Source organism: Lagenorhynchus albirostris, chromosome 10 (genome assembly GCF_949774975.1).
Source record: "Lagenorhynchus albirostris chromosome 10, mLagAlb1.1, whole genome shotgun sequence".
Classification (NCBI taxonomy): domain Eukaryota; kingdom Metazoa; phylum Chordata; class Mammalia; order Artiodactyla; family Delphinidae; genus Lagenorhynchus; species Lagenorhynchus albirostris.
Window position 1 is genome coordinate 9,666,882 of NC_083104.1, and position 18,301 is coordinate 9,685,182.

General features: G+C 38.7%; 1 protein-coding gene across 4 annotated transcripts in view; it reads right to left on the bottom strand.

Moving 5' to 3' along the window:
* The window catches only part of GRM7 (glutamate metabotropic receptor 7), an 817,821-nt gene that overhangs the window by 538,965 nt on the left and 260,555 nt on the right, over positions 1–18,301 (bottom strand). For all 4 annotated transcript variants that reach the window (XR_009543110.1, XR_009543109.1, XM_060163876.1 and 1 more), the window contains exon 2: positions 1,803–2,019. Coding sequence is in view for 2 of the 4 variants with exons in the window: in XM_060163876.1 (XP_060019859.1) it covers positions 1,803–2,019 (217 nt within the window). In the remaining 2 variants the exon portion in view is untranslated. The remainder of the gene's footprint in view (positions 1–1,802; positions 2,020–18,301) is intronic.

An 18,301-nucleotide genomic window follows, 5' to 3' on the forward strand; every position in this document is an offset into this window, starting at 1 on the left:
ATTAAATTTGAGATCCACTTGCAGCAATTATGTAGAACAAGAAGGTATCTGAACTTTATTTCTGAGCTTTATCTTACTATTTTGCCCATATTTTCTCTTCATCTTGTCTTACCTATTGGCTATTATGCCCATATTTTAGATACGTCTTTAAGCGGGCCTCTCACATTATTTTGGTCAAAGCAGGAGTCAAAGAAAAAAAGAAAGAAACACATAGCTATCAAAAGTGGTTAGACTTTTCTTTAAAGATTCATGAATTCAGTTGTTAATGAGTCTTAAAAATCACAGTACGCAAAACACAAGGCCAGAGTTAAGATTTCTTCCCTAATCAGAAAGTTTTTCGCTGAATTATGCCAGAAACGCGTCCCTTAGAAACAAAGCAGCTGGAACTACAGTAGTGACTCAGACGACACCACCTCTCTTAGAGTCTACGGGACAAGACAGAAATCAACAGCAGCAGCAAATTATGCTAATGTGTGATGACTATTGTGGGAGGAGCCACTAGAAACACAAGACCAAGCAGACAGAATCCAGGAAGTTTTGTGTGCATGTTTGCTTGAACCTAGAAATGGCATTTAGGATAAGCCCTGTAAATGACCAGGAGCTCGGCAGTCAAAGGTGTTAACAGTGACAGTATTTCAGCCAGAAGGAAGAGTACAAGACTGACCCAGCCCTCCAATGAAATCTTCAAATTAGAGATCATGATAAGGTGCTGAGTTAAAAGCACAAGGTTCATAAACAAGTCGGGGTTTCCTTATTTCAGTAGCCATGTAAAGACACACCATCTATATGCGGGAGCATTACATGCCTGAGGACGTCTGTAGTCTGAAAGCAAAATACTCAACGCCATGTCTTCAGGATTTACGACATCTTTCCTCGTGAAAAGAACCTCTGTTTCTATTGCCTTGCTTGTTTGTTTCCTTTATGGTTAGTTAACTATTCTGGGCAATGACAAGTTGGATAATATTCTTACCATCAAAACTGAGGACCGGACTTTAGCCTAAGAGCTTTTTAGGAATATCCAAGCATGCATTTAAAAATATACATATATATGCTTACTAGATCCAATATTTCCATATTGGGAAGCCTGTGTATTTATTGTCATTATTCCTAAGTTTGAAGATTTTTGTCTCGTTTTTTCAAAATCTGCCCGATGGAAGCCAGCTGGCCAAACATTCGAACCCATTACCTCCATTTTGAGCTTATTAAACATACATAAAAGAATCTTCTCCAAATGCTACCTAATAGAACTGTCTTTCTCAAAAGAATCTAAAGTTTCAAAGACTATTTGTCTAAGTACATTCTACTGCCTGGATAATTTACTTAATTTTGTTTTGGCCAAGTCACTCAGAGCCCTCAGTGTCATTCCCCTTCAAAGCAAAGTGTCCCTGTGGTTGGGTTCTCATAATTTAAACAATTGTCTCCATTTTGGAGACTGGCAGAGAGAAATGACACATGAAGAGGCACATTTAGCTACACTTGTTCATGTTTCCATATACAGCCTGCAATCCACACTATTATCTATTACACAGAGTCAGATATCAATTTTAGTACCTATTTTTTTCTCTCCATTTCTTCCACTAATACTTAAAGGGATTTCAGTTTCATAGTTTTGAAAATATTCTCTTCCAAAACAACAAAGCATTTTAAATGAAGACTTTGCAAATTCACTTCACAGGCAAGGGGGAACTCGAGCGTAGGGATAGGGCGATTACCAATAGTGTTTGTTTAATAAAGACTGAAAGAGCTCTACAAGCCACAGACATTCAAAGAGGGTCATCTTGATCATTGCAATCTCTTCCTACCTGCCTCTTTGGAAATCTGCGTGAAGGATTCCACACCTTTCTCTCCATAACTTCCTTCCGATGCGAGAGTAGACACATAATTCCAACCCAGAGCCTTTACGATGTCTACCATGGCCTGGGCTTGGAAGGAATCGGGCGGGACCACACGAGAGAAGAAGTCATAGCGACGGTCATCACTTAACTCGGGTGCCGTTGATGCATAACTAATCTGGGGGATCTGAAAAGATAAGAAATCACCACATGAGGGCACACCATCAGGATGTGAGAGATTCATGTATACTTATGACAATTTACTTAAAATACAGGGCTTGAGCTCCAAAGGGGAAGCGTGTTTTGCCACACATAGCATGGAAGTGTAGACCACCTAAATGCAACCAACCACCTCTTAACAGCACAAGAAGCATCTACTTTTATGCTTTGGCCTTTTATTCTTCTCTTGGAGAAAGGAATGGGAATGGAATGGCAATTACACAGAGCATGATGGTTGGGAGGAAAAATAATTTTAACCATTCTGTCTAACATTGTGAATCATGCTTTACTTCTTATACATTAATAGAAACAAAAGACACAACAGCCTAACTAGAGTGTGTATAGAGACTGGTTCAGTTGACACATCTCATGAGAACTGGTAGACGTCATTAGTCACCTAACATCGATTGAGTGCTGATCACCTATGAGGAAATATCTAAGTAAGCTGCGTGCATTATTTAATTTATTCTTCACAAGAACATTATGAAGTACTGATAGCTCACTAATACCCTTAGACCCAGGTAAGGGGTTCCCTGCCCCAACACCATCATTTCAGCTCTTCTGGCACTCTGGAGGGCCTTTCTCAAAAATTTTTAAGTTTCATTTGGATGCTGAGAGAGAGCTGACAGTCCTGATTGAGTGGAGCCACGTGGACCTCTGATGCCCATTTTTTTGCCTTTAGAGAATTCTCTGACCCTCTACTGCACGTGGGATTAACCAGATGTGTCAAGGAGTTCTAGAACTTGTGCCTATACGAATCATCCTAGAGCAGGACCCTGGTTCCAAGAGGACAATTTAATGAGCAGATTATTCCTCTTGACGGGCACAGTATTTATTCTCAGGATCATTTCAGATTACACTACCTGAGTAGTCCTGACATGCTGATTTTAGTTAAAGAAAAGTACGCATTTAGAAAGAAACCTTGAAAAGAAAATATTTACCCAGGATCCCAAATACTCTAGGAGAAGACCTGAAGCAGCTATAGATGAGAAGCATGGCATAGGGTCTAACGTCAGGATTTCTAAGCTAGTTACTTTTACAAAGAATGCTCCCCAGTTGTTTCTCTTAACACTAGCATGCAGAAGACTATGATAGGTATGATTTATCTACCTGTAAGAATGATCGACTCCTACAAAATTCTGGTTGTAAACTCTCCCAGGACTTACCCTTGTTTTAGCGTAAAGATGTCTCATGTATCTAAAAGCCAGTTTTGATCTTTGCTCAGACAAAGCCCAACAGTGCAACTCTTTGCCCCAAAGATGTCAAAGCTACACTCAAGTTAATTCTTTGAGCCCTGATAATTCTACTCAATATTAACCTACTTTTCTCTTTTTAGGGCAGTTTGCCTCAAGTTTACCCATTTGACATTGTTTAAAGCTGGTTACCACCTCTGTAAAGCTCATTTCTCCACCAGCCTTTCTATGTGAACATTACAGTCAAGTCTTGCCCTGACGGTAGATGACCCACCATTTTCCACTCAGCCCATCCCTGATGCAGTTCTGCTCTATGACCACCAGGGGCAGGCTCTCCGTTCCTGACTCGAAATCCAAAGCCACCCTGAGAAAGGCTCCAAGTCTCCTGACGGTCCGCACCTGAGTAACTCCTCAATTACAGGGGTACTGAAGTGCAGTAGAAATAAAATGGGATTTGGTATTGAGAAGATCCGGAATCGAAGCCTCATGTTTCTGTTCACTAGAGTTTACTCTGGTGAATATTTCACCTCACTGAGTTGGTTACATTATTAATTAGTATAAGATTGTTTTGAAGGGCAGGAATAACAAATGTGCATTGCTTAGCATGATGCCTGGGACAGTGTGGGTACTTAATACATGGGGTAACGACAATCAGAAGAGAGAAAAGTGTGTGTTTTCTTACTAAGTTTATGCATTCTCCACATTTGACTTCCCAAGTTCTCTGTGACACATTAGCAAAAACATTTCCCTCACTGTCCTAAGAAAATGTTTACATATTCCTATCATTATTGCTTTAGAAATAATATGTACTATTTATTTAACTCTTTACCATGTGGCAAGAATATTCTAAAAGTTTGGGGTTTATTTTTAATGTTTTAAATTGTATTTATTTATTTTTATTTAAGTATAGTTGATTTACAATATCGTCTTAGTTTCAGGTGTTCAGCACAGTGATTCAGTTATATATATATATGAAATTTTTCAGATTCATTTCCCTTATAGATTATTACAAAATATTGAGTATATTTCCCTGTGCTATATAGTAGTTCTTTGTTGGTTATCATTATCACTAAAAGTTTTATATGCATTACCTTATCTAACCAACAGTAAAAAGTCTTCACTATACTTTACTATACTATACTATTATTAAGTCATTTTACAAAAGAAGAAATTGAGACTTGAAAGTAGACTATGACCTTGCCTTAGGTCACAAAGTTGTAAGACAGAGCAATACTCAAACCTGACACAGCCTAATGCAAACTTCTAAACTCTTAACTATGATATTTTGCTGAATTGTTGCTAAAAATTTGAACAATAAGCATAAAATAACGAAGGGTACTAGATTACTGTAGTCTAGGCCAAGTTCTGTCCACAGTACTGACTACAGAGCCACTGAAAGCAATTTTACAGGTCATCCTTAGACTGTCGTTAAAACATTTTATATAAATGTCTTATTAAAATTTATACAAATGTGTGAAAAGATTGAGTTTCCTATGTTTCATTTATAGTTCAAGGGTTATAAATTTTAGGTGAAAAATATCAACTGAATAAAGGCTTTGGAGGAAAATTAAAGGGAAGGAGGAGGGAGGGACGGAGGGAGGGAGAGAAATACCTTTTCTTACAAGAAATAAAAAAGGAAGAAGCCAAGCATGGCAGTACATTTCCATCAATTTCAACTTGTGGAAATGCAAAATCTTTGTGCTGTTGCACAGATGCCTTCCCTGCCAAAATCCCTTTCTACCTTTGAACAAGTGCTAATGAAGATACATCCAGCCCTCTACTTAAATTAGCATTTATGTGGCTGTGGTAAAACATCACGACTGTGAAATGCCTCCAGTGCAAATGCATTTCCTAAACTGTGCCCCAAATTTTAGTAATGAAGATCCTGGTGAAGCAGATTTATTTCCTCACTACCCATTGAAATGATTGCTATCAGTGGTTTATCCCTTCCATTATAAATAACAAACACCTACCAGCTTAAGACTCATGTGTCCCTTTAGGATCACACACACATCCTATATTCAGGGGTAATTATTTGTACATTATGCATATAATGATGCTAGAATAAGAAACGAACAACCAAATGGATTTCATTTCTGAGATAAAAATACGGCTATATAAGGAAATTCTGCCCAGCAATAGGAGATGAAGAACAGCCAAGAATGTATGTAACCTATGAAATATGCTCTGTTACTTATCAACTATTATCCTGTATATTTAGTTACTTGTTTTCAAACTAATGCTTAAGTCTACAGGGTAATTATTTGAAAGTATGTATTATAAATGGTACCTGAAACTGACCAAATTATTATAAGTCGTCTTTAGTGATTAACTGACACACTCCCCTTGATATCACAGCTATACTTTCTTTTTCTGCTATTGAATCTCTACCCTCTTGCCAGTCTCCTTCAGAAGTGTAGAACTGATCTTTTGATGAAGACAATTTAGTATAATCACACTTCTGCAACATGAAAATAAATATCCCATCTCCCTTTGAGCCTTCCTTTCCCCAATTTAAAAACCAAAAAAGTTTCATCTTTATTGTAGGACTTAATTTTCATCTCATTGTATTTTGTTGTTCTTTACTCTTTATAAAAAATTTGCCTAACACACAAAAATGGTTTTGCTAATGTTGAGCACCAAATAGGGTTAAAAACATCTCACACCTTTAAATTATCATTTAAAATTTATGTAGGCATTTTTCACAGAACTAGAAAAATTTCACAATTTGTATGGAAATGCAAAATATCCCGAATAGCCAAAGCAATCTTGAGAAAGAAAAACGGAGCTGGAGGAATAAGGCCCCTGACTTCAGACTATACTACAAAGCTACGGTAATCAAGACAGTATGGTACTGGCACAAAAAGAGAAATATAAATCAATGGAACAGGATAGAAAGCCCAGAGATAAACCCACACACATATGGTCACCTTATCTTTGATAAAGGAGGCAAGAATATACAGTGGAGAAAAGACAGCCTCTTCAATAAGTGGTGCTGGGAAAACTGGACAGATACGTGTAAAAGAATGAAATTAGAATACTCCCTAACACTATACACAAAAATAAACTCAAAATGGATTAAAGACCTAAATATAAAGCCAGACACTATCAAACTCTTAGAGGAAAACATAGGCAGAACACTCAATGACATAAATCACAGCAAGATCCTTTTTGACCCACCTCCTAGAGAAATGGAAATAAAAACAAAAATAAACAAATGGGACCTAATGAAACTTAAAAGCTTTTGCACAGCAAAGGAAACCATAAACAACACCAAAAGACAACCCTTAGAATGGCAGAAAATATTTGCAAATGAAGCAACTGACAGAGGAGTAATCTCCAAAATTTATAAGCAGCTCATGCAGCTCAATATCAAAAAAACAAACAACCCAATCCAAAAATGGGCAGAAGACCTAAATAGACATTTCTCCAAAGAAGATATACAGATTGGCAACAAACACATGAAAGAATGCTCAACATCACTAATCACTAGAGAAATGCAAATCAAAACTACAATGAGATATCATCTCACACCAGTCAAAATGGCCATCATCAAAATATCTACAAACAATAAATGCTGGAGAGGGTGTGGAGAAAAGGGAACCCTCTTGCACTGTTGGTGGGAATGTAAATTGATATAGCCACTATGGAGAACAGGATGGAGCGTCCTTAAAAAACTAAAAATAGAACTACAATACGACCCAGCAATCCCACTACTGGGCGTATACCCTAAGAATACCATAATTCAAAGAGTCAGGTACCACAATGTTCATTGCAGCTCTATTTACAGCAGCCAGGACATGGAAGCAACCTAAGTGTCCATCGACAGATGAATGGATAAAGAAGATGTGGCACATATATACAATGGAATATTACTCAGCCATAAAAAGAAACGAAATTGAGTTATTTGTAGTGAGGTGGATGGACCTAGAGTCTGTCTTACAGAGTGAAGTAAGTCAGAAGGAGAAAAACAAATACCATATGCTAACACATATATATGGAATCTAAGGGGAAAAAAAGGTCATGAAGAACCTAGGGGCAAGTCAGGAATAAAGATGCAGACCTACTAGAGAATGGACTTGAGGATATGGGGAGGGGGAAGGGTAAGCTGTGACAAAGCGAGAGAGTGGCATGGACATATATACACTACCAAACGTAAAACAGACAGCTAGTGGGAAGCAGCCGCATAGCACAGGGAGATCAGCTCCATGCTTTGTGACCACCTAGAGGGGTGGGATAGGGAGGGTGGGAGGGAGGGAGACACAAGAGGGAAGAGATTTGGGAGCATATGTATATGTATAACTGATTCACTTTGTTATAAAGCAGAAACTAACACACCATTGTAAAGCAATTATACTCCAATAAAGATGTTAAAAAATAAACAGATAAAGTAAAATTTATGTAGAAGTCAACTTTCCTGACACCTTTTAAGCACTGTAAAGCAAACAGTAAAAGCAATAAAACCATCATTCTTCAAGTCATCAGATGTAACATTTTCCCAATCCATACATTATCCTTAAAATAGGAAAAGGAAGACCCAATTCACTCTAATTGGACTTTTAAAATATTTATGCATATTTAAGAATTTCTGTAAATTGAAGAGAAACAGGCTAGGGGAAAACTACTTTCAAGAAAATCACAATGGACATTTAAGTAACTTCCATCTTCTACACACTGTAAAAACTCTCAAGTCATCAAGATGTGTACCTCACCAATACAAGCGACTGTGGTGACTGAATTCTTAAGGTGGACTGAAAGAATGACCCAAATTAGTGGCACACACCACTCACTAGGAGGTGCTCAAGGCTCCCTCCTAATCTCTCCCACGTTTGCCCTAGAAAGCAGTGGTCAACTGATGAGTTTTTCTGGAGCACTAGTTAGTCTTTGGTAAGAAGTGTCACAACTCTCATTATACAATGATCTGTTTATCTGTTTATTGTTCGCACCTTTCCTGGAGAGTACTGACCTTGTTCATCATTTTGTCACGACTGGACAGCACGGCACTGGGTACAGAATACGAACCTTATCGTTACTTGTTGAATAAAAGGGTAAGCCGGTGAAGTAATGAATGACGTAATCTGAAGGAAACAGAATCCCTCCTGCACAGCGTTGGTGTGGCCAGAGGGACCCACAGCACTTGGGAGTCATCCCCGCCCTGGGAGGGGCTCTGAGGGGCAGCTGAACTCACAGCAGCAAACACTTTTGTCACTCTCTCTTTTCCCTGGCACATTTTCCCCTGGGATTTCCTTCTTCATCACTGGCAGGTAGAACAAGCTGACAATGGATCGGGGTTCAAAGGTAAAGGGACCTAGGGAGTCACTTAGGGGATTGTTTGCTCTGGTTTTTTTCCCTCTATGCCTGAGACCTGACAACTCCGTGCACCAGACACCACAGTGCCCAGAGTTCACTCTGACTCTGCGAGACAGACTTGGTGTGAAGCGCTTTTACTTTCCAAGTGTTGACAGGATAGAACGCTTCTAAATTTAGTTTTATCCCATAATCACTCTAAAGGCAATGGGATCCCACAGGCTTGGAAACACTCCTTTAGGCATCATCTTAGTGTCAACATCTGTCAAAATAACTGAAGATCCAAATCCAGATGTGGACTAGATCACAATAATGTAAATATTTTAAGAATCCAAACTGTTGCTCCTATTCCAACATGAACTTGCCATGAAAAATAAATACTAAACATTTATTTTAAAAAGTAGAACCATTTCATGTATGTAGAAACAAACGAAAGATCTGAAATTTGTTTCATGCGTTTTGAGCTGCTTCTTCTTCTTTATATTATAAGGGCAGCGGCTATAACAAAGTCAGTCAGCTGGGAACTTCTTACCTTTGGAAAGGTAAATGAGGTTTATGGCCCCACCAGGTTCCTGGGGAATTTGCACAGCCAAGAAAGGCAATCCAAAATGTACTAACACTTGCTCCAGAGGGGAGTTTCCACGAAACTTGTAAAAGGCAATTTTTGGAAGTATCATGAGCAATTAAGATAATGCTTCAGTGTACCTGTTGAGGTATTAACGAACTCCCAGTGGGGCATTATTAAGTTCACAGTCAGCAGGAATTTCACTCGTAGCTCTTATTAAGCTCTATTGATATGGACTCCCCCCAAAAGGAAAAATGGTCAAATATTGCATTCAGGCTCGTTCTCTGAAGCACCACTCTCCATGATTTACATGTATCTCTTCTCTAGATAACATCTCTGCTGGTATTAGGACGGCTGGGCGTCAGTTCTGATTTTTGATAGTATTTACTTCAAAGTACTGAGGAATGACTGATAATTTTGAATTTGTTTAAAGTCTGGAATTTCACTCAACCTTAAATTCCTCACAACAAAGGTCATCATCAAGTATTGCAACTTTTTCCTCTGCCTTTCATTTCTTTGATTGTATGACACAAATACATCAACATTCTGTAAGTGGTAGTAACCATTTTCTTAGAACCAAGTAATTTTATGTGTGGATTGCAAGTCAAATTTGTCTAATACATATTTTAAAGAATGTTATCTATTATTTTTATTATTATTGCTTTATTAAATCTCTCTATATACCAGGCTTTTGGAGGTGAAATACTTTACATATATAATCTCATGAGACTTTGCAGCACCCTATAGTTGATACAGAGATTATTGCCATGAATACTGATGGTTTTGCCTTCCACATCACTCTGTTCCTGTAGTTTATGTGGAGATGGTGGTACTGCAGGATCCAGATGCTGTGTGTGACACAAACGAGCCTATCAGAACACAGCGTTCCTTTAAGCTACATGGCTGACTCAAGGGAAATCACATGACCTGACCGAGACCAAGGTGAACAAGTGAGATGCAGTATCAAGGCAAGGTCAGAATTTATAGACAAAAGAAACAATCTTGGGCTTCCCTGGTGGCGCAGTGGTTGAGAGTCCGCCTGCCGATGCAGGGGACACGGGTTCGTGCCCCGATCTGGGAGGATCCCACATGCCGCGGAGCGGCTGGGCCCGTGAGCCATGGCCGCTGAGCCTGCGCATCCGGAGCCTGTGCTCCGCAACGGGAGAGGCCACAACGGTGAGAGGCCCGCGTACCGCAAAAAAAAAAAAAAAAAAAAAAAGAAACAATCTTCTTACTGAAATGCCTGAGAGGAAATAATATAAGGCTGTGGTTACTGATGAGGATGACGATGAAGATGATGATTTTACCGGGGGTAGGGAGGAAAACATAGTATCCTTCACATCTCACACTTGGCAAATGTTAGAAACAGCGCTGGAGATAAAACTTGTCTCTCCCTATTTCCTATGAAACATGGAAGATCAGGAGAAAGCTATAACTTTTGGGTGGTTTATAGCCGCCGAAACAGCAACACATGTAGCGCCCATCTATTGGGACACACTCTCCAGGATTATTTCTCTAGCCATAAAATGAGGCGACTCATATGAGCCCAAGCTATACCACAGAGAAACATGCAATATTTACAAAATGAAAACTGTATGCACCATAGTCACATACAGGGCTCTTCAGTGTTATTTGCTGAGATAGGCATCTTGGTTACAAGTGTGAGAAAGGTTGCATGCGTGTGTAGTACGTAAACAGGCTTTCTGTGGCCTTCTGTAGGTTGGAGAAATACCTCTACCCATATCTCCATAGCATAAAAAGACAACGGACAAAGGGAAATTTCCCTCCCAATATGGTACCACAGAAATCACCAGTGTACACTTTACCAGGCAAACAGACAGAAGAGCAGAAATGATTTTTATGACCTATCAGGGTCCTTCCTCATCTTACATGTCTCTGAATTATCTCTGTCCAATATCCCTATAAACTATATATTAAGAAACAAAAAGTAACCAAAGTAAGTGTTTTAACATTTCTCAGTATATTAGAAATGATCGTAGTTCTCTTTCAGGCTCTGAGGGCCAGATTCTCACACCAAGAGGTTTGGTCTTTCAAACACTCAAGGGTGACCTTTAAGGTGTTTTGCTAGCAGTACAAATGTCAAATCTCTGTAGAGTAGCATCTCTTGACCTTAGTACTACTGACATCTGGGGTCAGATAATTCTTTGTACAGTGGGAAGTGTAGAATGTTTAGAAGCATCCCTGACCTCTGTCACTAGATGCCAGTAGTATACCCTGCAGTTGTCATCGTCACAAATGACTGCAGACAATGCAAAATATCCCTGTGTGTGTAGTGTCTGTGGTGTGTGTGCAGTGTGGTGTGTGTGCAGTGTGGTGTGTGTGTGGTGTGTGGTGTGCGGGGTGTGTGTGTGCAGTGTGGTATGTGTGTGGTGTGTGGGGTGTGTGAGTGGTGTGTGTGTGTGGTGTGTGTGTGTGCGAGGTGTGTGTGTGGTGTGTGTGCGTGAGGTGTACGTGCGAGTGGTGGGTTGGGAGCGGGGAGGCTGTTCAAAATTGCCGTGGTTGAGAACCACTGGGCATGAGGTCCGTCAGGGTAAAAGGACAACCACACTCATAACAACATGGTCACAAAATGAAAATAAAAGGAGATCTTTTTAATGTCTTGTGGCCTGTCTCTACCTTACCTATTTTCATTTCTACCTGCCAATCGTCCCAATTATCAAAGCTCAGCATGCTTCCCAGCCACCTTTAGTCGTCCGGTCTCTTAGTAGAGAGCACAATGACAAGGCTGACAAAAGGCTCAGTCCTTTACAGGGACACAGCCAGGAGATTCTTAAAGTGAAGGAAGTCTGTTTCAGGAGAGAATGAAATCAAATTCAAACTTATTTTCTCTCTGAGAACCACTGCCACCTTTATAAGTACATTATAGTCCCCAAAATCTCGATTATTAAGGATGGTTGAACATGGAGTGTTAGAGTTAATTGAACACTGTAGCAAACTATGTGCTAGACTCTGTGTGAATCCCAGTCGTGAAAAAGCACGAGCATAATAAAATGCACTTGGAAATGCTACCGAACAAGATGCAATCTTCACTCAATGATTCAGAAGCCCCTGTCAGGGCCTGGCAGAGCTGCAGGAACATTCATTCTCATTGTGTAAGACTACAGATGCAGATGTTCCAGAGGTGAAGTTAAGTCTGTGCTGATCCTTTGATTCCCTGAAAGAGGCTTACTTGACAAAAATTTCTTATTTATTTTTTTCCCTTATGAAAAGGAAGAAAACTAGGCTGTTTATTTTAGCTTTTGTATGGCTTATATTCCAAGTAAACAAGCATTCAGTGACTATATGTTCATACAAAAAGATGATTCATTAGAGTTCTGCACAGTAAATAATTCCCTATTATTTAATTCAGATAACACATTACTACACCAATGGCATATGACCAGGTTTTTTTTTTAAATCTGTAAAATTTAGGAACTATAGATATAATAATTAATAAGGTAAACCAGTTTTAGAGATCTGACAACCTAATACGTAACTATATACGTACACACACATATATGTGTAAATATATATATATGTATACATATTCACATATACAGAGAGATACAGATCACAAAGGAAACAAAACAGCTAAATAAAAGAAGGACTGACGGTGGTACCATAGATAAGGTAGAAGGTAAATTCTGAGTTAAGAGTAAACTTGCATTTTAAAGCCTCCAAAATGTGGTAAAGCACAGACATACACACACACACAAAACAGCAAAGTTATTCCAAAGTATATCTATAATCAAATTCATCAGACCAGATAAATTTATCAGACAATTTTACACAATGAATGTATTTAGTTCTCCGTGGCCTTATTTATGTATGGGCTGTGGACAGGCCTGAAATACCTGCTTCCTATCTTTACTTATTTAAACCCTAATACTTCTTCAAGATGCAGGTTTAACACATGCAAACTGCTTTGGGGAATTTCCCGTGATTCTCTGTAGCTAAGCAAAGAGTCCTCTCTTGGTCCTCAACACTCTTTGCCGTTTGTTACTTAGCTTTCATCCCAGTTTTATTATTACCAGTTTTGTATGCTACCAGACTCCTTGAGGAAAGAAACTATGTCTCTCCTTTCTTTTATGTATCTTACTGGATCACATCATGTACATAATGCTGGAGTGGCACTGGTATTTGAAAATCACAAGTGAGGATACTTTGGGCTACAAGTAACCTTACAGTGAGTTCTATTACTCAGTTAATAGTGACTTAGATAATACAATCACAAAATAAATCTGGATTGTAGCTGGTTTTCAGATTGGTACAGTGACTCCACCATGCCAAGGGACTGGATTTTTTCACTGAAGTTCTCTTAACCTTTGTCTCAGATGCATAAGGTGGTTCCTGGTGCTCCAGGCATCACACTTCACCTGGTATCATTAGGAGAAGGAAGGGAGAGCGCTGGTAGACAAAGGCTTTCTCTTTTATCTATTTGATTTTTGATCAAGGAGATCTTGCTCTGAAATGTCCCCCTCCTCACCATCTTTTCCTCATATCTCATTGGCTGAAATTATGTCATCTTATCATCCATACTCTAAACAGTGATTGCCGTGATTGACTTATGATTTAACTTCTGATGATGGATTTCTTGTTGCCAGGAAAAAAAGAAAACCTGGGTTCTCTTAGCAGGGCAGAAGACAGATAAGTGAATGATTATCTGGTCGACAAATAAATGTCTCGTGGCAACTACGGAGTCACCAATTTAAATGAACTTGAGTTTGGCATGCTCGTAAGCATGCAAGAAGTATTTAAAGAATGCATAAGGAACTCCCTGAGTGCATTCATGCATTGTTACTCACCATAGGGGGGAACATAATATGTGGCATTTACATGTGGTCCACCATCCTTTTCTTCCACAGAATCATTAGATTAGTCTAGTTCCCCAGAAACCACCTTAGTGGATGGAACTGGTCTAAATCAAATACTGAAGGGTCATTAAGGTGAGAACAACTATGAGAAACTGGAATTTTGGAGAAGACACAACCAAGAGGTGTGCAAGATAACTGGAGGATAGGAGGAAGATTTCCCCAGCAAAGAGGCAAAGGGAAGCCTACGCTGGGAAGGACGGTGGTAAAGACAAATGTAGAGAGTAATGAAGAAGTGGGGTTCTTTTGAAGAAAGTAGAGAAACTTGTATGGCTTGAGGGTAGGATCCATAATTCCACTGAATTTATAGCAAAGAATAAAACAAGGTGATGAAATAAAATTAATGCTTATTTAAATTGATCTTGTTTCTTCTCTTATTACAATCCTTATTCTTACAGACTAATAAACTATACAACATCTTTCTATGTCAGTGATGGCACTCTTGGAAGAATAGTTAAACAGAAACCCCAGGAGTTACTAAGTCCCAAATACCTCCAGCGTAATAATTAAGAGGCTCCTTCACTCAAATACTACCATCACTCAACAAGGAGGCAATTAGGGAAAATGTCATTGATTCTTCAACAAGGTCTCTGGGACAAAAGGTTTACATAGTTTCACCTGGTACATGAGGCAGGCTATTCCCTGCTGTCAGGGGTGATAAGGAATCTGCCGACTTTGTTAATAAGACTCTCCTCTGTCTGCAGATCACAGGCAATAGTGGAAGAAGCAAAGCTGAGCCTTTGTCTATTTCCTCTCAGTCCATCTTCCTAGTTCCTGGATGGACATAGAAGAAGTGAAAAGGAAAAACAACTACTAAAGCTTTGGGAGGGTTAAGTCTTAGCCAGAGGTCCAAAATACTGGTGAAGTTCACAGAGGATTAAGAGGCCTTGATATAATTGTTGTGAAATATTTGAATTTACAGTAAACAGAACTGCAAGCAGCATGCCAGTGGGGCTGGTACTGGTTTCTGCAGTCCTGTCATTCATTGGCCCAAACACCTTCCTCTAGAAATAAAATTATTTTACCCATCTCTGTTTTAGCTGCAGCTTTTAGGACCTGAAATCAGGAGACTGTTTCTTGGTTAAGTATGTGTGTGAGAAAATACCTCCTGTAAAAATTTCAAGGTATTTTTCAGATTGCAGTAGCCTGGTAGGTTCTCTTCACTGCGTATGGTTGGAAATACTGATTGTTTTAGAATTGACCATTTTTAAGATTCCTTCCTTGTATACTACAACTTCTGCTATCACATCACCTGCTACCATATCGTCTTCTAATGACCATGATTGCATATTTTTTACCTGTAACTACATTTTAGGTTGACTGCTTCCTGTGGAGACTGAGGAGGAGAGAGAATGTCATGAATGATGTACTACTAGTACTGTTAACTGTTAACACAGTTGCTTCTGGAAACCAGTTGAGATGGAACTGCTAATCCCCTCCAGGATGCATGGATTCCCATTAGAGGCAGGTCTTGGCTGGACTTGGGCAGTTTGTCCTCTTACTGATCTTTCCTTTAGAAGCCAGGTTGCAAGGACAATGTTTCTCAAATGCTCCAGGACACGATGTGAGTGCTAAAGGATTCAGATCTCTACTTTTAGAGAAGGGAATAACACTCAGAGAGGGAAAGTAATTTACCCAAAACTCTCATTGCCATAGAGTCACTGGGAAAGGACTAAAATCACCATGTTTTGACTAAGTCCTACAGTGATGTTTCCAAAAATCTATATTGTTCTAAATTTTTAGTCCGTCTCTGTATTAGATTTAAGAATTAGTAAGACATTTCGATTTTTAATCAGTAAGGATTCAGAAATGATTTGGTTGCAAAAATAGAAAAGTCAAAATAACAGTTGCTCAAAAGTAAGTTTATTTCCCTCTCACATAAGTTGATAGGTAAACTGTCCAGAGCTGGCATGGCAGTCCCATGATTACCAGGGACCCACACTCTTTGTATTTCTCTGCTACACCACTCTGTCAAGTCAATTCCATCCTCAATGTCACATAGGGTCCTGGGTACTGCCAAAGTTCCAGCGATCATGGACTCACTCCAGACAGCAAGATGGGAGATACGGAAGAAGACAAAGGGGCACCGTTTCCAACTGGGTGAAGTCCTTCTACGGCATCTTCCCAGCGTTGCATACAACACTGCCATCTATATACCATTGCCCAAAATAGTCTCATGGTAAACCTCATTGCCAGAAAATACTTTTGAAAAATGTAGTCTTTTAGTTGTGTACACTGTCACCCCAAAAAACTGAGTTTTATCACTAAGGAAATAGAAGGAATAGAGAGAGAGTGGCCGTCGCCTGCCACAACCTTGAAGGATGGATGAGAGTTGGCCACGTGTGTCTGTAGGCCAGGGACCTGAGAAGTAGATACAGGTGACAATTTAAGCCAACTGTTTACAAGGCAAAGAAAACCATCAATATTCAATAATTCCCTAATAGCATATCCACCACAGTTGAGTACAGATGATAACGTTGGAAGTACACTTCCATTAGGATTAGCTTATAAACAACCCCTGCACTGTACTCCTATTTCTGTGAAAACATTCCAGGCACTAAATTGGTGTGCTTCTAATGGCATGACCTCTATAATTCTTCCGCTATGAACATCCATGAAAGTTCGCTAGAAGTGTTCAGCCTTCTGCCACCCAAGACTCTTTTTAAAAAATGGTTTAATATGGACAAGATTAATTTTATATATATATATATTTTTTCTTTTAATTGTTCTCCCAACTTCAACTTACAGACAACTTTGCGATAATTTAGTCAAGTTCCTTGTTGTTTTCAGCCATAATATTCCTCCATGGATTGGAAAGATAGCTCCCTTAACCTTCTCCACTTTGAGCAATTAAGAATTTTGTCACTACTAATGCCAAGAAAACACCTAGCGCTATCATCCCAAATGAAGGATCCATTAGATTTGTTTATCATCATGATCAGCCCATGCATCCTGCAGCGATGAGCTGTGGGTGTTGGTGCCTGGTTTCCAGCAGTCAGACTTAAGTCATGTTTATATTCATGCATAGAAAATAAAATAGAAACAAAAGATAATTTCCCTGCTACAGTGTCGAGCAAAGGTATGAAGACACATTTTATTTCTTACAGGGAATGGATATACTCTTTACAAAGTCACAACTCTTAAATGGTCTCAAGCAGATCAATAACTAAGTAATGTTTTGAAAGCTGAAGAAGTATGATGGCAGGTAGAGAATTTTTTCTGTTTCTGAATATTGACAAATATTCAAATATTTGTCTCTTTCTTTTATATCTGCCAGATTTGTTAAGCAAAGGACCCTGTACATTAATTTTGAACTTTTTCTAGTCTTCCTGTAGCCACCTTTCACCTTTCTCTCTCTAACATTATATTGTGTGTGCTTTCTACTTAAAAGAATCCTATTTATCCAGGCTGCCTCTATTATACCTCAGACAAAAGAATTCACTCTTCATTCTGATCTTAATCTATTGCCACAGTAAAATCAATAATCATATTAAGGAACATTGACATCTCTGCTTCTGACATAGAATTCACGTAAAACTTTCCAAATTTGAAAACTGGCCATCGTGGTTTGACAAACAATATTGGAAGTAAAACAAATGTGAGAAAATTCCAAGCTAGTTTCTCTTAGGTTTTGAAATAAAATATTTGTACATATCCTATGTGTGTGTGTGTATGTTTGTGTGTATGGTATAATATTTACTACCTTACTATTTACTATTTTATTATTATTATTTTATACTGTACCTTTTCATATCGTTTACTATTATTTACTATGTGTATCATTAATGACAAATGCTACATATATATAACTTAAAGGATATGTCTTCCTAGTTAGTATAAGAAAATAAACCTAAAAACCTCCTTACACTCTAAGGAATATTTTAAGTAAAAGCTTTTCTAGAGAATACTAATAGTGGAAGGAAGCCATAAACAAAATATAAAGACCACCCACAGAATGCGACAATACTTACAAATAATGAGAACGACCAGGGATTAATCTCCAAAATATACAAGCAGCTCATGCAATATCAATATCAAATATCAATATCAAAAAAACAAACAACCTAATCAAAAGATGGGCAGAATATCTAAATAGACATTTCTCCAAAGAAGACATACAGATGGCCAAAAAGCACATGAAAAGATGCTCAGTACTGCTAAGTAGTAGAGAAATGCAAATCAAAACTGCAGTGAGGTATAACCTCACACTGGTAACGATGGCTGTCATCAAAAAGTCTACAAACAATAAATGCCAGAGAGGGTGTGGAGAAAAGGGAACCCTCTTGCACTGTGGGTGGGAATGTAAATTGGTAC